The sequence below is a fragment of the Salmo salar genome, chromosome 13 (genome assembly GCF_965601325.2).
Source record: "Salmo salar chromosome 13, fSalSal1, whole genome shotgun sequence".
Classification (NCBI taxonomy): domain Eukaryota; kingdom Metazoa; phylum Chordata; class Actinopteri; order Salmoniformes; family Salmonidae; genus Salmo; species Salmo salar.
The window spans coordinates 76,644,002-76,671,357 of record NC_138303.1 but is presented as its reverse complement, the minus strand read 5'-3'; the positions used below and the strand labels follow the sequence as shown (position 1 = coordinate 76,671,357).

The following is a 27,356-nucleotide window of genomic DNA, read 5'->3' as shown; positions in this document are numbered from 1 at the left end:
CTGGCTTTTCATAGCCGATCATTTAGAGTATCTCTACCGCTCCTGCAGTCTCTAGAGAGTTGAAAACAGCAGGTCTGGGACAGGTAGCACGTCCGGTGAACAGGTCAGGGTTCCATAGCCGCAGGCAGAACAGTTGAAACTGGAGCAGCAGCACAGCCAGGTGGACTGGGGACAGCATGGAGTCATCAGGCCAGGTAGTCCTGAGGCATGGTCCTAGGGCTCAGGTCGTGTGTGTGTGTGTGTGTGTGTGTGTGTGTGTGTGTGTGTGTGTGTGTGTGTGTGTGTGTGTGTGTGTGTGTGTGTGTGTGTGTGTGTGTGTGTGTGTGTGTGTGTGTGTGTGTGTGAGAAAGATAACTTAAATTCACACAGGAGAAATACTCTAGATATAACAGACTGAACTTAGCCCCCAACACATGAACTACTGCAGCATAAATACTGAAGGCTGAGACAGGAGGGGTCGGGAGACACTGTGGCTCCGTCCGACGATACCCCCAGACAGGGCCAAACAGGCAGGATATAACCCCACCCACTTTGCCAAAGCACAGCCCCCACACCACTAGAGGGATATCTTCAACCACCAACTTACCATCCTGAGACAAGTCCGAGTATAGCACACAAAGATCTCCGCCACGGCACAACCCAAGGGGGGCGCCAACCCAGACAGGAAGATCAGGTCAGTGACTCAACCCACACAATTGATGCACCCCTCCTAGGGACGGCATGGAAGAGCACCAGTAAGCCAGTGACTTAGCCCCTGTAATAGGGTTAGAGGCAAAGAATCCCAGTGGAGAGAGGGGAACCGGCCAGGCAGAGACAGCAAGGGTGGTTCGTTGCTCCAGTGCCTTTCCGTTCACCTTCACACTCCTGGGCCAGACTACACTCAATCATGGGACCTACTGGAGAGATGAGTCTTCAATAAAGACTTAAAAGTTGAGACCGAGTCTGCGTCTCTCACATGGGTAGGCAGACCATTCCATAAAAATGGAGCTCTGTAGGAGAAAGCCCTGCCTCCAGCTGTTTGCATTGTAGGTTAGCAGTAAAACCTTGAAATCAGCCCTTGCCTTAACAGGAAGCCAGTGTAGAGAGGCTAGCACTGGAGTAATATGATCACATTTTTTGGTTCTAGTCAAGATTCTAGAAGCCGTGTTTAGCACTAACTGAAGTTTATTTAGTGCTTTATCCAGGTAGCTGGAAAGTAGAGCATTGCAGTAGTATAACCTAGAAATGACAAAAGCATGGATTAATTTTTCTGCATTTTTGGACAGAAAGTTTCTGATTTTTGCAATGATACGTAGATGGAAAAAAGCTGTCCTTGAAGCAGTCTTGATATGTTCGTCAAAAGAGAGATCAGGGTCCAGAGTAACGCCGAGGTCTTTCACAGTTTTATTTCAGCCAACTGTACAACCATCAAGATTAATTGTCAGATTCAACAAAAGATCTCTTTGTTTCTTGGGACTTAGAACAAGCATCTCTGTTTTGTCCGAGTTTAAAAGTAGAACATTTGCAGCAATCCACTTCCTTATGTCTGAAACACAGGCTTCCAGTGAGGGCAATTTTGGGGCTTCACCATGTTTCATTGAAATGTACAGCTGTGTGTCATCTGTATAGCAGTGGAAGTTAACATTATGTTTCTGAATGACATCACCAAGAGGTAAAATATATAGTGAAAACAATAGTGGTCCTTAAACAGAACCTTGAGGGACACTGAAATTTACAGTTGATTTGTCAGAGGACAAACCATCCACAGAGACAAACTGATATCTTTCTGACAGATAAGATCTAAACCAGGCCAGAACTTGTCCGTGTAGACCCATTTGGGTTTCCAATCTCTCCAAAAGAATGTGGTGATCGATGGTATCAAAAGCAGCACTAAGGTCTAGGAGCACGAGGACAGATGCAGAGCCTCGGTCTGACTCCATTAAAAGGTAATTTACCACCTTCACAAGTGCAGTCTCAGTGCTACGATGGGATCTAAAACCAGACTGAAGCATTTCGTATACATTGTTTGTCTTCAGGAAGGCAGTGTGTTGCTGCGCAACAGCTTTTTCCCAAAAAATTGAGAGGAATGGGAGATTCGATATAGGCTGATTTGTTTTTTTAAAATATTTTCTGGGTCAAGGTTTGGCTTTTTCAAGAGAGGCTTAATTACTGCCACTTTTAGTGAGTTTGGTACACATCCGGTGAAATGAGAGCCGTTTATTATGTTCAACATAGGAGGGCCAAGCACACAATTCACCTTTCAAAAAAAAACAAGGCCAAATCTACACTGGAGTTGCTTACAAAGAAAACAGTGAACATTCCTGAGTGGCCAAGTTACAGTTTTGACTTAAATCTACTTGAAAATCTATGGTAAGACCTGAAAATGGTTGTCTAGCAATTATCAACCAATTTGACAGAGCTTGAAGAATTTTGAAAAGAATAATGGGCAACTGTTGCACAATCTAGAGTAGGTGTGAAAGCTCTTAGAGACTTACCAATGAACGACTTACAGCTGTAATTGCTGCCAAAGGTGTTTCTACAAAGTATTGACTCGGGGGTGTAAATACTTATATAAATGAGCTATTTCAGTATTTCATTTTCAATACATTTACTAAAATGTAAAAAATGTAAAAAAATAAATAAAAATAACACTATCATTATGGGGTTTTGTGTGTAGATGAGTGAGCATTTTATCGATTTTAAATTGTCTAACACAAAATGTGAAGTTATGAATACTTTTTGAGGGCTGTTCCATAGAGGGCTTATACTCTCTCTATCACACTCTCTCCCCCTCTCTCTCTGTGTGTGTCTTACACACACACACACGCTCGCTCTCAAGCTGTTCTATGGAGAGCCCATTCTCTCCCACACCCACTCCTGCCCAGTCTCCATCTTTAGCGGAGCAGACAGACGGGGTGCGTGTGTGCGTGTGTGCGTGTGCGTGTGTGCGTGTGTGCGTGTGCGTGTGTGTGTGTGTGTGTGTGTGTGTGTGTGTGTGTGTGTGTGTGTGTGTGTGTGTGTGTGTGTGTGTGTGTGTGTGTGTGTGTGTGTGTGTGTGTGTGTGTGTGTGTGTGTGTGTGTGTGTGTGTGTGTTCACAGAGCCCAGAGCTAGTTGAGCTGGTGCAGGCAGGGCCTCAGTCTCACCAGAGCTGTGCACATTAATAACATCAGCCTAGCACCATGACAGGCCCACAGAGAGAGGGGAGGGGGGAGTGAGAGGCGAGAGAGAGGGAGGGGAGGTGAGACAGGGAGAGAACAACAGAAGAGGATAGATGAGAGGGAGGAGAGAAGGAAGCGGAAGAAGGGAAAGGAAGTGATAGGAGGAGAGAGATGGAGGTGGTATGTTAGAGCGTATCTGTTTGGAGAAGGGGGGCTGTGTGTATGTACACGCGTGATGGGGGGACAAATCGATACAGTTACATATCGGGATATTATTTTTGACGATATATTGTATCGTTTTGACATTGCAATTTTATTTTTGCGCTAGTTGGCTGTACCTGCATCAAAACTCTCTTTTTCCTTCATCACTTGTTCTCCATCTTCTTTTTAGATAGGGTGCCGGTTTTGTTTTCAGCCCTTTTCTTTCCATTACTGATCAAAACGTTTTCTCATGGCTCTCTCTTGTCCCTCTGCAGCAGACATATGGTGAGCGGTATATTTGGACCATCGAATCGCTATAAAATCACAATACCGAATCACAATACATATAAAATCATGAGAATCGCATTACATATCGTATCGGCACCTAAGTATCATGATAATATTGTACCTTGAGGTCCCTGGCAGTTCCCAGCCCTATCCTTGTAATTTGTGAGTGGCTGTTTTTGCGTATCTGGGGATTTATGGGAGTTGAGCTCGGGATGCATGTCGACAGGCGCTCCAATGAGAAGCCACAAACCCTGATAGCAGTCAGTCCCATTTCCTCAACCGATAAATGTCAGGTTTGTTCACGCCTATCCCCCCAACCCGTCACACGCGGGTTGTGTGTGTGTCCCATCCAGACACCCGCACAGTGCTGTGACATGGTCTCGGGCGCGCTGGCGGTTGCCTTTGACGACGGTGGTTGTTTCTGCTCGGCCGGAGCCCCTTCGCTCCCTGATGCCCTGATGTGTTGTGATTTGGCATCGTGCTAGGATGGGCCTTTTCTCTCTCGCTCAATTCTATCTCTCCTATCTCTGCTTTGCTTACTCTTTCTCTCGGTCTCTCTCTCTCTCTCCTCTCTTTTTTACTGCTTACTGCTCTCTGTCTGTCTCTCACTCTCTTTATGATATGCCACAGCCCATGTCCCTGCACTCATCACCATCACACCCAGAATGGCTTGCTGGCAGATGAGATATCCTCCTCTCCTTCTGCTTCTGTAGAACAGGGACTGGCTAATGAACACCACACACACTTTTCCTCTAAGTTATTACATTAGGACTGGCGAGCCGTCCCAAAAGAGCCTATTTATAGTGTTCTACAATGCTACGAAGGACGGCACAGGCGGACCTTGACAATATTGTTGCAAACCCCCACGGTGACACTGTAAGCAGAGCACCGGGGCTGGAGCAGTATAAACACAGCACTGGATTGATAGAGCGATTCAGCAGCAGAGCATGGCAGGCCAGGCAGCAGAACACACTCTGTGGTGTGTGTGTTTGGTTTTACTATCCTTGTGGGGACCAGAAGTCTTCACCAGGTTAGTAAAACAAGGACCATTCGGACAAGTTGGGACATTTTGCCGGTCCCCACAAGGAAAAAGGCTATTTTGGGTTTAGGGGTTAGGTTTAGGGTTAGGGTTACAATTAGGGTTAGGGTTTAAGGTTAGGTCTAGGGGTTAGGGATTATAGGATTTTGAATGTGAATCACTTGTTTGGTCCCCAGAAGGATAGTAAAACGTGTGTGTGTGTGTGTGTGTGTGTGTGTGGTAGCACCAGCCGGACAGAACTGGAGCGTTTCACTCCAGATGTTAGCGAGAGCGCTATTTTGGGCGAGCACATCAACGGGGCAACAATACTTTATCAGAACTATGCTATTTCCTTCCTCTGAAGACAGATAAAAAGACGTTAACATATGTCGGGAAGAATGGGGTCATATGGAGTGTTTGTATGTATGATATATCCCGTCCCATTCATGTCGCTGGACTTTGTAACCTGGCACATAGGAAAATAATGGTTCAGGGTGTTTTGACCAAAATGGTGCTTTACTAAATGTTACTTCCTGCATTGGCTGTGCTAGCTGTGTTAAGGCTCCAACAGTACCATTGTCTCCTGGGTCTGTGTGGTTGTTGTGGGTGGAAACTGTATTAAAAGCAGAGAGCAATATTGTGACGAGCAGCCCGGCCACAGCAGTGTGAAGAATGGCCGCGTTATCATGGCCTTCTATTCTCTTCCTCTCCTCCTACACACACTACACACTACACACACAGAGCGAGAAGAACCAAGCCCCGGGGGCCATTTTGCCTCTCCAGTCGCAGAAAGGTTAAGCAACTCCACCAGAAGAGAGAGAGGAGTGAGTGAGTGAGTGAGTGAGTGAGTGAGTGAGCGAGGAAAAAAAGAGAAGGGAGGAAAGCAAACATCTCCAAGCCGACAGAGACTGTGCTGAAAGAGAGAGGGAGGAAAATGAAAATCTAATGGGCTAAATCTGTGAAATGTCGTGCTGGCCCAGGGGGATTGGGCTGGGAGAAAAGGGGCACAGGATATGAAGGGAAGAGATGGAGGGGGAGGGATAGTGGTGAAGAGGAAAGGATTACCAGAGGCATATCATAGTGTTCCGGACTCATCCGGCCACAGAGCCTGACCAGAGGGGTTAACAGCTCATTTCTGACAGGCGTTGGCGATGGAAAGGGCAGAGAGGAGAGGGCCCCGGCCCCTAGTTCAGTCCAGAAAACACACACATACCTCCAGCACTGCTACAGGCGTCATCTGCACAACTTTGGTTCACTCTAGTTTAAGTCAGCTGAGGTGGTGACATTTTAATGTCAGCTATCTGGGTTCAAAATACATCCAGGGTGAGCTCAACGGATTAAACCATATTCAGCACATTTGCATAGTTATGATTAAGCTTTTTGAATGAGTTGTAGAGTAATTGTGGAGCCTCCAACACCTTAACTTACTGCAGTGTTCCCAAAGTCGCTGGGAGTCTTGTTCATAACTTCATGACATTTGAGTTCCATATTCAACACTTGAGAGCTGTGAATTTAAACTTGAATCCGAACCCCTGAACTTGAACCTGTGGCCATTAGCTAATGTATTTTGAAGAGAGAGAAAGCTACCACTCTCTACTACTCAACCCTCCCGTCTGGGAGCCCCACCAGACGCCAAGACAGGAAACCCTCCAGGAAAGGGGATATTGGGGGTTTTCAGGTGTGTCCCGCCGCTCACACTCCGTCCTTAAGGACTTCATTAATCAGCGTGTTTTCACAGCAGAGCCCATCTTAAGGCGCAGAGGGCAAACACCTTGGAGTGGATTCAAGAGGCCCAGGCCTCACCGGTCCTCTGTAGTCTGGGGTCAGGGCCCGTACGGTGTGAATACGGTTTACTGTGGCTCACTGTACACAGGGAAGGGAGATGTTTGTTCTCTCTCACTGTGGTCTTACTAAGGTTTTACCGCGATCAGGTAGTGGACTACTGTGTGGGGATGATGTGGGTTCCCAGACCTCGGCACGGTTGCAGCCAAGGCAAGTTCCATACAAGGTGCTGCCTGTCTGTTCTACATCCCTAAGTCTCAGCCTTAGATTCCTGATTATCAGGGATTCCTGACTTACCCACTTCTGACATAAACTCAATTGTGTTCTTGGGTAAGGAGGGGGGATTGTGCATCGGTGCCATGACCACAGATCACACGCTGGTAATACATATCATTTTTCCCTCTAAACCTAATCACTGATCCTCCACTCTGTCTTACAGCTGCATTTCCTTTCCCTAATTCACAAATCCATGCAAATACACAGGTATTTAATAATACTTTGCATCTGTACCTTGATTGAACTATCAATTTCCAAAGCTATTTGGGTTGCATTAGTATCAAGAGCAGCACACACTGTTTATACCTGGCTGTCTAGTTAATATCACAATACCGACTGGTTGGGAAAGCTCTTCCCTTATATTTCTCTCCAGCAGCTTTTCCAATTGGATTGTGTTGTCCAAATGCAGAATGCTTTTAACAGTGGAGGAGAGGTAATGTTATATGATTTGGACTGCAGCCAGAGGGTTCTATTGGCCCGTGTGTGTCGTTTCCATCCACAACACTATTTGTTTATTGCCGTATCTCAATCAGCAGTATCGGTATAGCATTGCAATGTTTAATAGAAGCAGTTGATCTCCAGTGTATTATTAATAACAATGCATCTCAATGATAATCCCCGCTCATTACAAATATGCCTTGCACTTAAAATGTGACACGAAACCCAATTTACCTCATTAAAAGCTTTTAAACGTTATTATCTGTAATTAGATGTTGCCATTAAATTAAGCATGGCAACATTTGGCTCCACTCGGCGTGCGAGCGGTGCCACAGCCTGAGCCTGCCTAAGTGTAGGGGGCCCACTGAGAGGAGACTGTTATCTGAGCCCTGCAATTCTGACTGGCTAGGGTAATTAAAAAACCCAGGGTAGAAGTACCACCGTCGTCCCAACAAACACACTCTCACACCCTTGCAATTGGTTGACACGCCATAGTGTTTCTATTTGCGAGAGTGGATTTAACACCTGTTCCCCTATTGCCGAAAAGTGAATATCAATGTCAAATTCAAACGTGCCCATTCAGTTCGGACTCTAGTAAATCCTATTGAGTCACTATGAACACTAGTCCAGTGGCTGGCGGAGGAGCATAAAGCGGGGGATAATACTAACCCTCAGAGCATCCCTTTAACCCTGGGGTTAAGCATGGAGAGATGTGAATAAACACCTAAGCCGAAAGCCATTTGTGAGCTTGAGCCCGGCGCTAAACATAATGGAAAAATATGATATGAGATCAGTGTGTATTAAGACGATATTAGTGTAATCCCTCTGTTTTACGGCAGGGCTTGTCCGCATGGCTCAGGAAGGGACCCAGTGGCAGGGTGGGAGACTGCAGGATTAGGGTGTAATTGAGAGGGGCTTAATGGGACAGACCAGGAGGAAAGGCAACAAGCAGCAAGCCAACTCTGGAGGATGGGCGCGCTCTCTCATACACACACACACACACACACACACACACACACACAGACACACACACACACACACACAGACACACACACACACACACACACACACAGACACACAGTAGGAACATATTACACAGTAAGAATCCAGTCATGGATGTAAATATACATTGTCTACCTGTATACACAATTGTGTGGAAATGCACCTACAGAACGTTACAGGGCATGCAAACACTCAGTCCCACTCATGTGAACACTTCTCTTGTTGCTTGTGTGCCAAGCCTATTGTTGTTTGCCTCCTTGTTGATTGCGTGCCTCTTCTTTCTGCAGGGCCAATGAGATTGAGGTGGTGATGTCAGACCTGGAGAGAGCCAATCAGGTGAGTTCCTGGCTGTTTTTAACACCTCTTCACAAAGGGTCCTATCGAAGGATCCAAACAGACATACTACTCTTACACCCTTTGGCCTTAGTTTCAATGTATCTGTAGAGGTGGCTTGATACAGGAGTTGCTCTGTTTGAAATGCATTCCAAATGTTGTTCCACAAAGTATGTAACATACTGAAGTCTGAGATAAATATCTTATGAGGAAGGAAATATATCTAAGTGAAACTAGCCTCTTGAATAACAATGAAGACACACAGACTACACTATTAGAGGCTCTGCAGTGTGACTAATCTGGCGTTGCCTCTATCTTTGGCCTCCTTTAATGTATTTCTCCGTGTTTTTCGCCCAGACACATCACGGTGGTGATTAGCCATTATTTACACTGAGACGACCCTTTGATATCAGCCAAGAAGTCAAGGCAAGATAATGCGCAGCAGTGTAATTACTCTATATGGGCTTTGGGTCTGCAGTTGAAAACTATTGCCGCAGCCGTTACCATGTGATCTTGTTTATATCAGATTAGTTAGAATGTGAACGCGTTCCGTTTGTGTGTGTCATCCAAGCAGGTTGGCATGGAGTTCATGTTGACTGCTGGAGACCAGGGCCTGATTCACAAGACTGCAATTATTTCCTTAACTATAGACTTATGAAGAAAGTTAAGCAAAGTTGCTATTCCTCAAAAAGCTTATTGGAAATGTTCTTACATTATTTCTTATGTTTCTAATTAAGTACAAAGTTAAGAAGAAATTAGATTCTTGAAAATGAAGTTAATGGATTTCTTCTTGGAAGTGTTCTTAATTCCAAGATGGCTAAACCCTCGTCTTAAACTCAGGGCAATGAGAGAATAAGCTAATAAAAGCAATTGAACATGTTTCATTCACTCTCACACTTCATCTGAAAGTTTCAATATGGATTATTTTAAACCCTAAACATTTTTTAGAGCAGTATAATATCAGTAAGAAATATGCTAACATGATTGCTAGCTGGATAGCAAGCTAGATCGGTTGCCTAGCAAAAATGATCTTAAGAAGATAGTTAAGAATTCCGTAAGAAAATATTTGAGAAGTTTGTAAGAAAAATAATCTTAAGATATTTTTGAGGAATTGTACTTACAAACTATCTTTTTAAGGAGCTTTTTAAATTTTTGTGTATGAAATGTTTTGTGAATCTTGGCCCAGGTTGTTGGAAATAAGCCGGTCGCTGATGTTGATCTATTAGCTCAGTTGGTGAGGTGATTAGTTGTCAGGTGGCATGGTTGGAACAAAACCCTGCTGTACCTGGAACACTCCAGCACCAGGGTTTCCTTATAGTACAGGTAGGACTTCACTTAGCAGGGCTAACTCAGTCATTTTCAATTGTAGCCCCCTATGACATGCCAGTTATGGCATTGTCGCTGTGCCCGCCCTTCACAAGACAGATGAGGGCCCCATCCCGCAGTACAGAACAGAGCAGTACGGTGTCGTGCCGTCAGCTGTACCACTCTGGGCGCGTGTCTCCCCTTATCAGCTGTCATGCTCCCGTTCTTCTCCTCACCCGTCTGTGGATCCGCACTGTGTGTCTGTGTGTGCACACGCACTCGCTGTCACTTTGTTCTTGTAATCACCCGTCTCATCCACCTCGGCGCAGCAGACGCACACTCCTCATATCTGCTATCAGAGAGACAGAGTGGTTGAGGTGGTGGGGGGGGGGGGGGGGGGGGGGAGAATCGCTGGTGTCAGCCTTCTACAGACGACACTTCATTCACTCCCCTCCCAATGACTGGGCAAGTTGCAGTGCCATTCCATCACGCTATATATGGTGGTACAAGCACTTCCAATCATGGTCACGTAGCTGTGTAACAGTGTTTATGCGAGAGACAATGGAAGAGAAACATGTTTCTGTAGTGCACACTGTTAAATGGTATTCTTTGAAAGTATATTTATAATGTATGGCTATCTGTTTTCATCACATTTCAATATACATTAGTTTACACCTACACTTAAAAGTAAAATCTCCCTGAAGGTTTTACTGTGTGTCTGCTTACCTTGTTTTTCTCTGGCTACCACGTAATTAAAGGGAGCCTGCTGATTAGAATTTGTAAATAGAATCACCCAAAACAATTATTTGTCATTATATTAAATGGCGCCCTCATTACCCAAACTTTTGGAATAACTTAGCCGCCTGAAAAATGTTAAATCTCCATAATTCCATAAAGATGAAGGCTTTAGCGCCTGATATATCTAAAGGTTGAATGTTTAAGCACCTTCAACATGTAATGAGTCATTAGGATGCATTGTGTTCTTCTCCCCCTTGTCTTCTTTTTGTGGGTCAGAGATTGTCTGATGGAGGGGGGTATGCATGTATTACACCACCATGACAGAGAAATCGCTGTGGGTCTAAATTCTGTACTTACTATCTTGGAACTGGAGGTGTGTGGTGTGTGTGTGTGTGTGTGTGTGTGTGTGTGTGTGTGTGCAATTCAGATTTTAGCACAAATCATAAATGTCTATCAAACATGTAGGTTATATTAGCAGATCTCAACTTTAGATTTGGTCCTTGAAGAATGGCTTGAGACCTACAGTGATTTATCTTATGGTTGTCTGTAGACAGTACATGACAGCGAATGGTGGGATAATGGGGAAACTTGACTCTCTCTCCTTCAGAGAGCGGATGTAGCGGAGAGGGAAGCAGAGGCTCTTCGGGAACAGCTGACGTCCGCCAACAAGTCTCTCCAGCTTGCCACACAGATCCAGAAGGCCCCTGACATGGAGCAAGCCTTGGAGGTTCTGTCACGCTCCAGTCTGGAGGTGGAGCTGAGCGCCAAGGAGCGGGAGGTACTGCACTTGGCTGAGGACGTGCAGAGACTGCAGGCCAGCCTGGCCAACGTCCGTGAGAACTCGGCCTTGCAAATCAGCCAGCTGGAGCAGCAACTCAGCACCAAGGAGAGCTCACTCAAGGTCAGCCCTGTCACACCACCTCCAGGAGCCCTGGTTAGTCCCATAACACTGAGGGCCCTGGTTAGTCCCATAACACTGAGGGCCCTGGTTAGTCCTGTACATTAGTCAGTTATGAAGAGTAGGCCTAACCACACTGTGTGCCATGGTAAGAAAAACTGAAGTTGTCAGTAGTACTTTATAATGCGTCCATGTGCATCCCGTTAATGCATTTGGATATTGTGCACAAGATGAGCTCTACCTTTCAGCTTGAACTCAGAACAACAGTCATTTACAAATGAAACATGTCAGGACCCTCTGACTAATGCATAGCCCTGAACCCTCTCTCCCTAAACGTCACAGTGGTTTTACTGAACTCTGCAGGGCACCTCACACAAGACTCTACATTTAGGACTTGACTGACACGTCTTTGTATCCATGGAGACTGAACAGACATGTCATACCCAGTGAGCTTTATGCACAGAGACCGTAGAGCAGGGGTCTGCAACAGGCGGCCCGCGGGCCAAAACCGGCCTCCGAGTGATTTATTTTTTATATATATACAATTAGGATTTTTGTAGTTGCCTACCTCTGCTGTAGTGTTTCTTTATTAGAATTTGTCGCGACAAGTGTAGCTTCATGGTGATGTGTTTTTAGAGACTGCAGAAAGACAAATGAGTAGAGTCGTTATGTACATGTTCCAATGCACTGAGCTATCGAAAATGTGCACATGCTAATACACTGGGACTCCTCGAGAACATATTCTACATTGACATTTGAGTTATTTCGCAGACTCTCTTATACAGAGCGACTGACTGTCTCACCTAAGATAGCTAGGTGACACAGCCACATCACAGTTGTAGTACATCTTTCCTCAATAAAGAAGTCAGCAAAGTCGGTGCTAGTAGGAAAAGACAAGTGCAAGTTGTTTTTTTTGGGGGGGTAAGATACTCTTTGAAGAGTATACCATGACTCTCAAAATGTTTGCTTCCCCATGCATTGGTCCTCACTACTTTATGAGAGTAACGAAGTGTCTCTCTCTCCACTCAGCAACTGGAGGAGAAACTGCAGGAGCAGGCAGACTACGAAGACATCAAGAAAGAGCTCAGGTTAATTCATTTTCCCTCTGTCTCCCTCCCCTCAGCCACAGGCGTCATTTCAATAAACCATACAAATTAACCAGGATAAATTCATTCCGAGCCTAAACTTGTGATGCCACCGGTGCAAGTATGTAAGACGTGGCTTCGTCCAAGGTCGGGTCGGTACGGATTCACTCTAATGCCATTCGGACACTCTGCCAAACCACCCTCAAGACTATCATTAACCTTTAGATTTAGCCCCTGAATGTGGATGTGCAGAGTCCGAGTATTATTGGCTAAGCACTGGTAGTGCTCATCAGAGAAGCTAGTTTGATTGGACAGCAGGCCTTCACGTTCAACCTCTGTTTGCCACTGCTTTCTTATCTGATTTGGATGTTTTGGGGTCTGGAGATGGGATGCTAACATGGCTGTGCTGTAGACTCATTAAAGAGGTATGTACTGGATGCTTTCTCCCCACATGTGGGTTTATTGACATGGTCTTCTCGTTTCTTTTAAAAGTATAGCTACTTTTAAAGGTAACTCTTTTGAAACCATTGATTGCAGTTGGGAAATATATTGTGTATTGCTCAGTAAATTATATTTGTTAATATAAAAAAGGTTGAATAAACCAAGGAAATCTGTTATGATAAATGTCATTTTTAATCTTCACTCATTAACAACATTCATGTCCTTAGCTTTATTGCGGCGTATTTCGTTTTTTTTATGTCAGTGGCTTGTATAAGCTCTAGCGTTTCTGGTCTGGCATCTCAAGACGGTGAACAGTTTCTTCCGTTGTTTGGTGTTGTGCTGTGTGTTATCTCTGTCCAAGCCAGTAACAAGAAGGCTGACTATGTTAAGTTTGGCCGATAAGATAATTGCCCATGTTTAGGGAACTGGGGCGTTGTCTTGCCAGGATTTAACAGTCTCCGCTCATCTGAGGAAGGGGCCGTCTGGACATTAATTTGGTAACTGGATTTTCAGGCATTATTTTCCCAATTGGAAAAAGTCATAAAGGTAGTATCAGTGAATGGTTCTGTTTGTGAGAGTTTTTCGAGCCACTATGATGGTCAGCCAAAGAGTGGTTTGTGTGAATGTGTATTGATAGCCCGCCTGGAATCCCAAAGGGAAGCGTTCCTCTCCTAATAGACCAAAGTGTCTTTATTTGCCTACCAACCTTTTCATAGATGCTTTTTCCTTTATAGATAATATCGCCTGGAATCCAATTGGCACCCAGCACATGATTGAATAACCCATTTTAATTACTATGATTGGCTCTAAGGATTTCATTGCATTATCAGATTTCGATGGTCAGAGAGGAGTGAAGGACTTGTATTGAGCCGACTCTCTTTGTGACATATCGCTTTGCCACTGCCTGTCGCTGATTTAGATATTCTCTGGGGCTGGTAGTAGATATATTTCAGTCCTATGGTGCTGTGTCTATTTGTGATCTCCTTTTTGTAGTGGGTGCAGTAATCAAGTGGTCCATTTTGCCTTGTTCACTTCACAGTTTCCGCAAGTCCGTAGAGTTCAGCTCTTCAAACTGCTCTTCAACACAGGTATGGAGGCTGAATGTTGCATTGAACAATATTTAGACAGTATATCTTATCAAAACAATGTTTAACAATGTACTCTGTGTCAGGACTCTAAGAAGCCTCTGCAGTTGTTGTTGGAGAAGAGTCGAGGCCTGCATTCTGAGAGCTCCTCCCTGCGCCTGAACAACAGTGAGCTGAGTAGTGAGTCTTTCAAGCCACCAACACACGCATACACAGATACACGCATACACAGATACACGCATACACAGACACACACATACACAGACATGCACATGCACGTATAGGATGTATGAAGGTGACTTATCAATCAGACATCTGCTGTGGACTATGTAGTGTTTCTTTGCAACCTGGGAACTTGCCAACTGACATTAGTGTTCCCTGTTAGTGAGCATTTCTCCTTTGCCAACATAATCCATCCACTTGACTGGTGTGGCATATCAAGAAGCAGATTAAACAGCATGATCATTACACAGGTGCACCTTATGCTGGGGACAATAAAAGGCCACTCTAAAATGTGCAGTTTTGTCACACAATACAATGCCACAGATGTCTCCAAGTTTTGAGGGAGCGTGCAATTGGCATGCTGACTGCAGGAATGTCCACGAGAGCTGTTGGCAGAGAATTGAATGTTAATTTCTCTACCATAAGCCACCTCCAACCGTCGTTTTAGAGAATTTGGCAGTACGTCCAACCGGCCTCACCACCGCAGACCACATGTAACCATGCCAGCCCAGGACCTCCACATCTGGCTTCTTCATCACCTGGAAAGCTGATGAAATTGAGTAGTATTTTGTGGAGAAAAACGAATTCTGATTGGCTGGGCCTGGCTACCAAGAGGGTGGGCCTTCCCAGGAGGCCGTCAGCAACAACAGTAATTGTGTGATGGCGGGGATGCCAGGTTGCTCTAGATACCCTCAACGGCACAGCTAGGAGAGCTAAATAATACACCTTATAGATGAAGACTCTTCTTTGAGTCATCAAAGTGCATTGACACCAGTTCCCTTTGTCTTTTTGGGTCTTACTTATGTTGCACCTACCCCAGATGTTACTGAATGTATCCAGAGTATTTTCAGATTTCGATATTAACAAATGCGGCGCAAAAGTACAGTAAATGTAAAATGCACATAAAATCAACAGTGTAATGTCTGGATTTAGTCTTGTCTGGTGAACTCTAATTATTTTCCCATGATCTCCAAATTGTTCCTTTTCACTTTCTACCAGGGTTATGCATTTCATATTTATTCTGTAAAAAAAAAACATTTAAATTAGCCCTATAGGCCAATTTCCACAAGTGTAAAGGGTTAACCAGTATCAGAACAGCCGATCACATATCAGCAGATACATTTTTTTTGTGATATACATGTAGACACAACCACGAAGTCAATTCCTGGTGTGACCTGCCCTCTGTCAAGGTCTTATTCACAGGCTGGAACAGAACAGGCCCTTAAGCACTGATAGAGTTGTTTACAAAGAGATGGCTGGTGTTTTGTTGAACTCATTGAGCCTAATTCAGTGATACACAGAGCCCTAGTATTCCACCTTTGATCTATGATCCCTTATCGTCCTCTCTTGTCACGACATGCCAGCTCTTTGAACCGCATACCCCATATTCAGTGGCCTTACACAGACCCATAGACGTACACTAATAAACTCACAAACTTAATGGCTTTTTTCATCTGTTAAGTCTCCTTGTCTACAATCCTGAGACTGAAGGATATCTGTCACAAAGCGCTTTTTGATAGTGTACACATTGTCTGAGCTGAATTTACCTCAGACCAGACTGTAATGGGGAGAAAAGGTACATCTTAGCCTTCATGGGCCTGTGCCTCTGTGTGTGTGCCAGGGTGCTTCAAACTTAAAAGGACACACAGTCCTTTTGTTTCTTTACTCTGTCAGTTGCCTAGAGGGGTTATAGACAGGAAGTCCAGTAGTCAAACAGGAAGCAGTGCCAGCTATCTCTGCCAGCAAAAGAAGAGACTGTTAGACTCAAAGGAAAGACAGTTATCTCTCTTGGAGCTTTTTCTTTTCTACAAGTATAGAGACACACTTCTAAAGAATGTGTCAACTGTTTCCATTGGCACACTCCCACATTTGATACAAAGAAAACAAATATCTGTCTGGCCTGTTAATGTATAATAGATTTGAATTGAAGGGTTCGATGCAGACAGTCTGCTCACACCATTAAGATTGAAGTGCTGCTGCTTCCTCAGCGCGGTACTCGTCTTGTCTGGCTTCTCGATTTATCTCATTCAGAGAATCAGCCCTTTAAACATGGGGATTTGAGAGAAACTGTAACATTTTCTGTGATACATTTCAACAGGATCACTTTCTGAAGTTCCTTGTTATCTCCATTTCTCTAAACGCCTTGACTTTACATCTGCTACCCAACTGCTTAGACTCTGGGGATGAAAAGATTGGGGACTTGTAGGTCCTTGGTGTACAATACCAACCTTTTGGTACTAGTTTTACACCAGCTGGTGATCAGTTTGCCTTTTTTCAGTTGAAAAAAAGTAAGTGTCTTCCACTTTGGAGAGCTTTAGCTTTCTGTTCTAATTTACCTCAGTATTCTCTTTTAAAATCTCTCCTTAGTTTATTTTACCCTAAACTCCAAGATTTGACCTCTCCAAAAAATGACCTAACCACACCACAGGCTAGGGGTCTCTAACCACACCACAGGCTAGGGGTCTCTAACCACACCACAGGCTAGGGGTCTCTAACCACACCACAGGCTAGGGGTCTCTAACCACACCACAGGCTAGGGGTCTCTAACCACACCACAGGCTAGGGGTCTCTAACTAGACAAACAGGTACCGACCCCTGCTTGTGTTTGGAGGCTACATCTCATCTTTACGGGTTAAGGTCAGTTTGCTTGCTTCCCAGGGCTGTTTGGGTAGTGCATCTGTGACAACACAGATTGCAGTTGCGTGTCGGGGGGTGGGGGAGTGGAGGGGCACAGTGCAGCCCACCCTGGGCGAGGAGAAGGGGGCCACTGGAGGTCAGACGCTGGTGGAGACAAAGTGATCCAGTATGCTAATGAAGCCCCGTTAGTCTCTCCTACCAATGTGCCCTTTACCACTCGGTCGCTCTGGAAATGTCATCCCAATTGGCTTCGGCTCTCCTCCCTCCCCCGCCCTCGAAAATGAAGCATTTCATTTGTATTCCTAATGGGATCTCTCGTTGTCCTACCAGATCATGTCTGTGAAACCAAAGGTGCTGTTTGGCTACAGGTCGGACCAGCATCTTACTTGGTTACTTCCCAATGTGATTTTGGATTAATTCATGTTAATGATTGTAAAATGTTATCAGTTTCATGAGAATAACTAAATGTTATGTGCCTGATGATCATGGTCTCTTTTGCAATGGTGTTGGGCCTATGGCTATACCTGACATTCATCAAAGCGCACAAGGAAAAGTACGTAAAGAGCAATTATTGCTTGGCAGCCATTGTTTATCATTGCTGTATAGTAAGTTTTGCTACTGTCCCCACACTCTGATGAACACACCACAGGCACACACACCACTGATGTTAACCCAACATGAAATATGCGAATCCCAACTCTACCTTTAGTGAGTGGTGGCCTGGAGATGGTGAGATGCAGGGGCAGGTTAAAGGAGGGTAGGCAGGGCATACACCACACAGCAGGTAAGCTAGGCACCTTTGCCTGTGTCCATATCCTGGGACATGCCTGCCAGATGCTTCCCTTCACTACTGCTCAGTGTCCCTTTCCACAGCCAGAAGCCCGACTGGCAAATACACACACTCCATCAGTGCCTCTCCACTCTAATGTTATGCTACTCCACTGGAGTACACTGCACCCCCCAGTCTAGATATTTAGTTTTTTATTTTGGACTTTGTTGACGCCACATGATGTATTGATCTGTGTCATGTTTTGTCTGGTTACACAGGTTTGAGAGAGCGAAAGGTCAAAGAGTCATCAGAGGGACAACAACGTCTTTGCACCACACCCATGGGCACCAACTTGAAGGGCTCCCCTCCCCCTCCCTCCTCTCAGCTCCTACTGCGCACTGGCTCAGGTGGTTCCTCCGACACCACCCCTGTCACTGCCGCCAATGGCACACACCACTTCTCGCCCACGAGTGGCGGGCTGGGTGGGCAGGACTTCTTCAGCCCCTCCTCTCTGGCGTCGGCGGGCACCGCTTTCCCCCTGGGGGGCAAGGTGGTGCTCAACTCCCTGCTGCAGCGCCAGCTCATGCAGACCTTTTACTCCAAAGCCCTGCAGGACTCAGTGTCCGCCTCCGGCCAGGCCCTGCTCTTCTCCCCTTCCAACTACCCCACCCATAATTCCCTTTCAGCCAGCCCCCTACCACCCCATCAGTCTTTGCAGTCGCAATCCCAGCACCCGTCAGCGGGCAGCCCGGATGTCAACGGCCTAGCCCCCTCGCCCAGCCAGTCAGAAGGGGCGGGGAGCGTCTCAGAAGGTGAAGACATGGACACGTCTGAGATAGCGCGTCAGGTCAAGGAGCAGCTGATCAAGCACAACATCGGGCAGAGGATCTTTGGCCACTACGTGCTGGGGTTGTCCCAGGGCTCGGTCAGTGAGATACTGGCCAGGCCCAAGCCCTGGAACAAGCTGACCATCCGGGGCAAGGAGCCCTTCCACAAGATGAGGCAGTTCCTGTCCGACGAGCAGAACATTCTGGCACTGCGCAGCATCCAGGGGAGGCAGAGAGGTGAGACTGACGGAAATGTATACACACACTTCACACAGCACACATCAACTGCTCACACACACACACACACACACACACACACACACACACACACACACACACACACACACACACACACACACACACACACACACACATAGCTGAGCACATCACATATACACACATATTAGTGATGTCTCTGCCTCCAGGTGCTTTGCATCATACATCAAGTTCCAATTCCTAGGTGAGATATTTCTGATGAGTATAGAACGGTAACCTCGTAATTACCAGACTGATTACCACTGATTCCATTCATGTAAACTCGAGAGATTAAGCAGCTTGCGAGGCTAGTAGAACGGCCCCAGGTTCAGGCAGGTGTTCTGTTTCTGTGTTACAGTAGCTTCAGTATGGTCATGCTGTGCTATCCCAGAAATATATGTACTCAATGGGAAAATTGGTGCTAAATGGTACATTGAATGTTGTCAGACACACTGATGCTATTCAGATTAGCAAAATACAACATTCAGAACGTCCCCGTTCAATGTGATCCTCAGTTAGTGCACGACCCTAACCTTAAACCTTTGACCTCACAAACGGGGGCATTTTTGGTCACTGGTGGTAGCGCTGTCTCTTTAACAGACCTTTAGACGTCCCCCCCCCCCCCCCACACACTTCAGCAGTGTGGCCATAGCCCGGGCCCTTGATGAATGGACAGCGATCTTTATCGCTCCTGTCGCCAGCCTGCTAAAATGCCCAGATTAACCTCGCAGACATGTTTCCTTTCCGTTGTTATCGTCTTTCGCCTGTCGTCATAGCAACCGTCCCAGGAATCAAACCCAGTAGAGGGAGGGAGCATTTACAAGCTAGTCTATCAAGATGTCATCGTCGCACGCGCCACTCAGGGTTCCATCACTTAGCGCTGTCGGCCCACTGCTTTTTGCTATTGATTTTGTTACCGTCTTAAATGGCACATTGCCGCTTGCTGCTTGGGAATGCAGCCTGTACTGTTGAGTCAGTGAGTGGGAGGCAAGCTGATCCCGTCAGATTGCAGAGAAAGATCTGTCTGAATAGGCTCAAACAGCAGTCAATAACATGCATGTCTGGACAGGCAGTGGTGCAGAGGGGTGTGTAGTGTGTTTGTGTGTACTGTGTGTTTGTGCCAGTCATGCAGAACAGAATGTTCTGAGGATAGTGCTTTAAGTCTTTGAAAAAAGCATGCCCCACAGTAGTGACAGTACACATGGCGACTCAGACTGTAGCTGCACCCCCCCTGCTGCAAAGCCCTCATTCTTCACCCCAAACTGCTCATAATGCGGACACTTTCACAAGCAATTACGTCAAATTTGAGACAGATTACAAAACGCAAACCTGTACATTGGGGTCCTATTAAATGACTCCATATTTCTCCTCTTTGCTCTCTCTTTTTCCTTCTGCCCCCCCCCCCCCCCCCCCCCTGTAAATCTCTCGATCTCTTTGTATCCATCCCTCTGGCTGTGTCTGTTTCTCTGCTCTCCCTCTCTTTCTGTCTCTGGGTGAGGAACTGATACATTTGGAGCTTGGTGCTCAGTCAGTAGCGTCACAAGGCAAGATGAGAGCTGCTGCCGTCAGCAGCCCTGGACGAGAGCGATGCGAAACAGAAGGGGTATTAGGAAACACGACCGCAGTCAAGACTCTCTGCGTTAAACAGCACAGGCCCACTTGGCAGTCAGGGCAGGGGTGATGTGAAAGTTTGCGCTCGGGTGAAATTTGTTCCCCTCTGTGTTAAGCAGAGTAGTGAGTATAGATGAATGTGCACACTGTTGCTCTGCACTCTTGTCTATTGTACTTGTTTGGACGGGCTTCAAGGAGTTGGTCTGGCAGCAAGCACCAAACCTGTCGGCCCAGGGGAGAAGTCTAACAGAAGTTTAATAGAATCATGCTGGGGAGAAATGTAATGTGGTTCTTATGCGCTGTAGCTAGTAGTTCTGTTCCGTTTCAATCATTTATGTTCTCAATAACTGAACCCACAACTCACGGTCCAGTGAGTCCAAATCCCCATCAATGTCTGTTCTCGAATATGTGGAGAGTTTGACATGTGGGTTTCAATGGTAGAACATGTGGGTTGACTCAAGGGTTCTCAGAAGGCAGTTTAAGACTGTGTAGAGTGGTCTTCAATCCACTTTTGTTTCTGGCTGTTTGACAATAAGATACTGTTGCCTACTACTGTGTGTATTACTTTGGCCGAAGTGTTAACAAAGAGCATGTGTGCGTTTCCAGGCATTGTATTCTGACATACTGAACCATATGGCTTCTAGCTATATTTGCGTTCTTAAGTAAGTCACTTAAAGGTTTTGTCCTTGTTGAATTGGTTTTGCCCAAATGTTAGGGTTTTTGCTCAGATGACTAGATGTTGAGGAGTTGGTCTAGTAACTGTAGATCTATAGCTCTATATAGCTAAGGCCCTGACTACCACCACCATATCCTGTCTCAATTTGAGTAGAATGAAGCTGCTCCTAGACACTGATCAATTGTCAATTTTGCGTTTTCACTCTAATGGTTAACGGTTCGGATTTGGGGAGAGTAAGCTGATCTTAGATCTGTGCCTAGGGGTTATATCCACCTCCATGTGGCAGTTCAGGGTTCTGACACTTATCTTATCTGTCGCCACTTGTTTTCCAACAGAGAACCCAGGCCAGAACCTGAACAGAGTGTTTCAGGAGGTTCCGAAGCGAAGAACCGGCTCCGAAGGCTCCTCGAGGCCAGGTCTGTTCTTTGCCTTCCCTATCGTGGTTGGTTTAGTGTTTTGGTCGGCTTTTATGTTGTACAATTTGTTGTGTCAGTTAGCCATTGTCAAAGTCACTCTACCACTTCTGGCCTGGAGTCTGGTTGAAAATAGAGGGAGGAGGTTGATGTTTACCCTAACCACTGATACAGGGTCAGATATTTTTTCTTCCCCATTAAGGGGTTGGTTTATCTGATCCTAGATCTGTGGTTAAGGACACATTCTACCTCAGGCAGAAACACGGGATTAGGCAAACGTGAAGGGGGTTATAAAGGCACCCTTTTGACGCATAGGGTGCGTCTTAAAACGTTCAGTCCAAACCAGCCCACGCAAACTCTCCCTGTCTGACATCAGGGCGAAACCTCATTTGTATAATTTAGGCTTTAAAAAGCTCCTTTATATGCTTTGCTATGTACTTTCCCCAAACCCATGCCTTATGAAAATGGCCAAGGGTGTGGTGCTTACATGCAGTTTGGCACTTCGGAAGGCCGCATACACAATCATTTTCAACCCCTTTTTCTTCACAGGCGGTGGTGGCCTTGACAAAACTGTAAAACTTTAAAAACAGAGGTCCTTAGAAAAACATAATAACATCCTCTCCCCATGACCCGGCAGCTGTGCCTGTACACCACCATGGTTGTGCGTGTGTGTATCACTGTGTATGTGTGTGAGTTAGAACGTGCTGGGAGGGGCTTACGGAGTCCCCCATCCTTGCCCTGTCTGACCCCTTTTTTGTCATGATTTACTTCCAGTTCACCCCCTGTACCCAGCTGCTCCCCCCCTCACTCACACACATGAGCGAGCGCGACCTTGCCCAATTACTCTGACCACTCACTCAGGACAAATGAGAGCGAGGAAGCTGGGAAGCTCGGGAGCCACGTTTGTCAGGCCCCTCCATGTTTAACTCCAAACAGCAATTAGCCCTCACTTCTGAAGCCCATCCAAAACACCAGGTCTTGTGTTTCTTATGGAGTCTGTCCAAAGTCTGTTTTCCATTGTTGCGTAGGGTAGCTGGCTGGCTGGCTGCTGGAAGTGTTCTGTTCAGCGCTCATGAGGAACATGTGTAGCCGTGGCCTCTTGTGTTAACAGGATTGAGCTGTGTTGTAAAGGGAGCCCCCAGGGGAGTATTGCCAGCAGACACACACACACACTGGTGCTGTTGCCAGGGTGAGCCATGGCGGTTTGATGTCAGAACTCACTGAAGGAGAAGGTTCAACATCACCTTGGGTTCCTTTTAGACAGGAGACAGTCAGTAGACTCAAACTTCAGACTTTTTTACTGGATATTTATTGGAAAAGGAGCACTTTTCTCTAACTCGAACATTCAGCTTTATATTTCACTGGCTATGTTATGACTGTGAACCTGTGACATACTGTAGTCAGACTCAAAAAAGTAAAATACTAGCAACATAGGGCCTTCGAAAGGTATTCAGACCCCTTGACTTTTTCCACATTTTGTTACGTTACAGCCTTATTCTAAAATGTCTTAAATATTTTTTTCCCTCATCACTCTACACACAATACCCCGTAATGACAAAGCAAACAAGACATTTCTGCTAATTTATACAAAATAAAAACTGAAATATCACATTTACAGAAGTACTTTGTTGAAGCATCTTTGGCAGCAATTACAGCATCTAGTCTTCTTGGGTATGACGCTACAAGCTTGGCACACCTGTATTTGGGGAGTTTCTCACATTCTTCTCTGAAGATCCTCTCAAGCTCTGTCAGGTTGCTATTTTCAGGTCTCTCCAGAGATGTTCGATCGGGCTCTGGCTGGGCCACTCAAGGACATTCAGAGACTTTTCTCGAAGCCACTCCTGCGTTGTCTTGGCTGTGTGCTTAGGGTCATTGTCCTGTTGGAAAGTGAGCGCTCTGTAGTAGGTTTTCATCAAGGATCTCTCTGCCTCGATCCCGACTAGTCCCCCAGTCCCTGCTGCTTAAAAACATCCCCACAGCATGATGCTGCCACCACCATGCTTCACCATAGGGATGGTGCCAGGTTTCCTCCAGACGTGATGCTTGGAATTCAGGCAAATAGTTCAATCTTGGTTTCATCAGACCAGAGAATCTTGTTTCTCATGGTCTGAGAGTCCTTTAGGTGCCTTTTGGCAAAACTCCAAGCGGGCTGTCATGTACCTTTACTGAGGAGTGGCTTCTGTCTGGCCCCTTTACCATAAAGGCCTGATTGGTGGAGTGCTGCAGAGATGGTTGTCCTTCTGGAATGTTCTCCCATCTCCACAGAGGAACTCTGGAGCTCTGTCAGAGTGACCATCGGGTTCTTGGTCACCTTCCTGACCAAGACCCTTCTCCCTTGATTGCTCAGTTTGGCCGAGTGGCCAGCTCTAGGAAGAGTCTTAGTGGTTCCAAACTTCTTCCATTTAAGAATGATGGAGGCCACTGTGTTCTTGGGGACCTTCAATGCTGCAGAAATGTTTTGGTACCCTTCCCCAGATCTGTTTCGACACAATCCTGTCTTGGAGCTCTACGGACAATTCCTTCGAACTTATGGCTTGGTTTTTTTCTCTGACATGCACTGTCAACTGTGGGACTTTTTATAGACAGGTGTGTGCCTTTCTGAATCATGTCCAATCAATTACATTTACAACAGGTCAACTCCAATCAAGTTGTAGAAACCTCTCAAGGATGATCAATGGAAACAGGATACATCTGAGCTCAATGTCTAGTCTCATAGCAAAGGGTCTGAATACTTATGTAAATAATGTATTTCTGTTTTTTATTTTTAATACATTTGCAAAAATGTCTAAAAGCCTGTTTTCGCTTTGTCGTTATGGGGTATTGTGTGTAGATTGCTGAGGATTTAACATTTTTTTAAATCAATTTTAGAGTAAGGATGCAATGTAACAAAATGTGGAAAAAGTCAAGGGGTCTGAATACCTTCCGAAGGTACTGTATATTAATTACCCAAAGGTTTTATCACCCCCGTTGCCTCCTGCCATCCCTCCCTTCGGTACAGTCCATTGACCCCTGACCTTTTTTGCCCTTCCCTAGGTAACATCACCACGCGGATCCGCACCTCGGAGAGTGGCTCAGATGAGGCCATCAAGTCCATCCTGGAACAGGCCAAGAGAGAGCTGCAGGTTCAGAAGGCTGGTGAGTGGCTGCTCTCTCTCTGACAGACACTACTCTACAGCAGGGGCTGGTTATTGATAGAGCAAAAATAATTGACCTCAACCCAACTTCAACCCTGCTGTATAGTTGTCTGATGCTTCTTGTCTGACCCCCAACCCTCATAGCACACTGCATGACCCTTGTACAGAAATGATAGGGATGGTGGGTATTTGCAGTATAAAGAGTTTCCTTCCCAGTGTTTTGACCTCATACAGCCCGTAAAGTGGATGAACATACAGTAGGATGTGATGTGGTTGACTCAAGCTTTCCCCATTTTGTATCTTATTGGTCATACAATTATTCCTAAATTGCTAATGCCAAACAGTGCTAGTGAGTGCCCCATACACTGCCTTTAGAATGTCTTAGAGATGTCCCTCGTGCTAACCCCCTCTTGACGCCGTGCCACCCACTACAGATGGTGTGGAGGACAGACAGCGACGACAGACAGGTTACCCCCGAGGCATGGGCAACTATTTTGCAAAATATGCACAAAGTCTCAGACTCGGTGAGGAATGGATTTAACCTTACACACTGTGTGGCCCCACACCGGGAATATACAAACCAAATACAGACTGCAAGACCACCTTTTTCTGTCAGGGAGGGAGAAAACATTTCCCTGACCATCCATGTCTTAAATCTAAGGGATATGATTCTACTAGGGAGCAGTTATTTTCGCCTCAAACACATTAGAAAGACGAATGTGGCTGTATTGAAATTCTTAAGTGATGGACTGTTATTGTATAAATTATCAAGCACTTAGAATATGTTTATAAGACTTCGTAAGAAATCCCTTCTTTTCAAATATTACGTTTTCCTTTTGTTTTGAACTTCAGACATCAAACAGAAAATCCAAAACCTCACAGAATTCTTCTCTACTTCAAATAGTGTGGCCATGGAGCGTCATCTGAGGTTGAGTGCAGATGGCGTTCATAGCCTTGTCTGATGACGTCTGTCTATCCTCTCTGTCTCTGCCTGCAGTAGACTCGTCCCAGCCCCCTCCCTCGTCCAGCATTGGTGGTGGTGGAGGTGGTATCGGCTCAGGCGGATCCTCCAGTTCAGACGAGACCATCCGCTCCATCCTAGAGCAGGCCAGGAGAGAGATGGAGGCCCAGCAGGCCGCCCTGGAGCCCATCCTCAAGGCATCCTCCATGGGCCCCTCCGACCTGGCCCTGCTCTCCCCCAAACTCCTGGGCGCGCCTATCCTCCCGGCCTCCTACTCGCCCCTGGCCCTCTCCCTCAAGAAGCCCTCCATCCCCCCAACCTCCTCTCCCTCGCCCTCCTCCCTCCTGGATTTCCACTCTGCCATGGTGAAGAAGGAGGCAGGAGAGGTGGTGGGAGAAGGCGGGGGGGGAGGAGGGTTGCTAATGGATGGTGGGACCAAGCAGGGGCGAGGCTCCTGGAGGGATCAATGGTGGAGCAGTATGCACCCCGGGGGGCAGGGAGCCACAGCTAGCCTGAATGACGATGCGCGTAGTCAGGAGGACAGTAAGGAGGTACAGTAACATTAATACCACACACTCTCTGCCTTCATGACCTCTCTCTCACCTCTGAACCATGGTGTCCCCCACAATGTTCAAAATGTTTTGAGAATGTGTCATATCATTAGAACTCATCACTGTTCTACACTCAAGGCTCATTCCCTCTGATGGAACATATACATGCTGTTTGTGTAAGTTGTTAGCTACTTCTCCTTAAACTGCTGAGATTTGTTATGCACTACTGTCGTTTTTGTTGGTTGCCATCACTCAAATCAGCTTCTGTGTACACAGCCCTTGTGCAACTGAAATGTATCATGAAAGTCGTATTAGAAGACAAACAGAAGGCCATTGTCTATGTTCATCTGTAGCGTGCAGCTTCTCCGACAGGACGAGGTGCTCGTAGTGCGTATGTGTGTGTGTGAGGTCCATGTCAACACCACAAACCGGATATTAGGCTCGCAGCTCTCAGAGGCAGAACATGGCATAACCCAGCAACTCATGGGAACTACGTTTCTTCACAACATTGAAATCATCGCCATATTCTCTCCCCCCTATCTTCTGCTCCACATACCCTCCCTGGATCCATTCAATGACAGTGGCTGTGTCCTACTCCTTTATAGGGGGAAGAGAAGCCACCTACCTTCCACTCATGCCTATTCATAGCCGGCGACAGCCTGACGCTGGCGTTAGAGGGTGGCGCCCTCCCTCCACAGTGACTGTGCCGTTAGCAATTAGCTGTTAGCCTTTAGTGGCCAGCCCCATCCCCACTTCCCCACTGACTGTGCCTCTCTGTGTCTCCGCCAGAAGCCTCCCCGGCTGGCCGGCTCATCCTCGGTGCTGGCACCGTCCTCCGTCTCCATCTCCTCCTTGGACTACTGGAAGGACTGGCCCCGGGCCGAGTCCCCGTACTCCCAGGCCAGCTCTGAGCCTGGCGGGGGCACCAAAACCCAGGGGCCCAGCCGTGCCGACACACCCCAGAGCAGTCTCTCTCCCCTAAGCTTGGGGCCTCTGGGGTCCCTGTTGACCCCCGCAGCCAAACAAGCCAAGCCTGTGGTGGTGCCGCTCACTCCTGAGCAGTACGAGTTCTACATGTACCAAGAGGTGGACACGGCCGAGCTCACGCAGCAGGTCAAAGACAAGCTGGCCAAGAACGGCATCTGCCAGCGCATCTTTGGAGAGAAGGTGTGCAAGACACAGACCGCCCTACCGCCCCATACCTGTGTCCTTATACTGCCTAATATACCCATCCTGCGCCAGTATAGTGTCAACTCACATCCCCCCCTGTAA

The 27,356-nt window shown here is 46.4% G+C and overlaps 1 protein-coding gene across 5 annotated transcripts in view; it reads left to right on the top strand.

Annotated features, from left to right (window-relative positions):
- Nucleotides 1-27,356, top strand: part of LOC106568027 (homeobox protein cut-like 1) — a 240,257-nt gene that overhangs the window by 180,445 nt on the left and 32,456 nt on the right. Inside the window, exons 9-19 of one of the 5 annotated variants that reach the window (XM_014138028.3) lie at nt 8,431-8,479; nt 11,127-11,420; nt 12,447-12,505; nt 13,983-14,031; nt 14,115-14,208; nt 17,935-18,720; nt 21,361-21,441; nt 24,472-24,573; nt 25,007-25,096; nt 25,570-26,084; nt 26,874-27,251. In XM_014138028.3, the coding sequence (XP_013993503.2) occupies nt 8,431-8,479; nt 11,127-11,420; nt 12,447-12,505; nt 13,983-14,031; nt 14,115-14,208; nt 17,935-18,720; nt 21,361-21,441; nt 24,472-24,573; nt 25,007-25,096; nt 25,570-26,084; nt 26,874-27,251 (2,497 nt within the window). The remainder of the gene's footprint in view (nt 1-8,430; nt 8,480-11,126; nt 11,421-12,446; nt 12,506-13,982; nt 14,032-14,114; nt 14,209-17,934; nt 18,721-21,360; nt 21,442-24,471; nt 24,574-25,006; nt 25,097-25,569; nt 26,085-26,873; nt 27,252-27,356) is intronic. The other 4 variants (XM_014138031.3, XM_014138032.3, XM_014138034.3 and 1 more) reach the window with 4 other exon arrangements.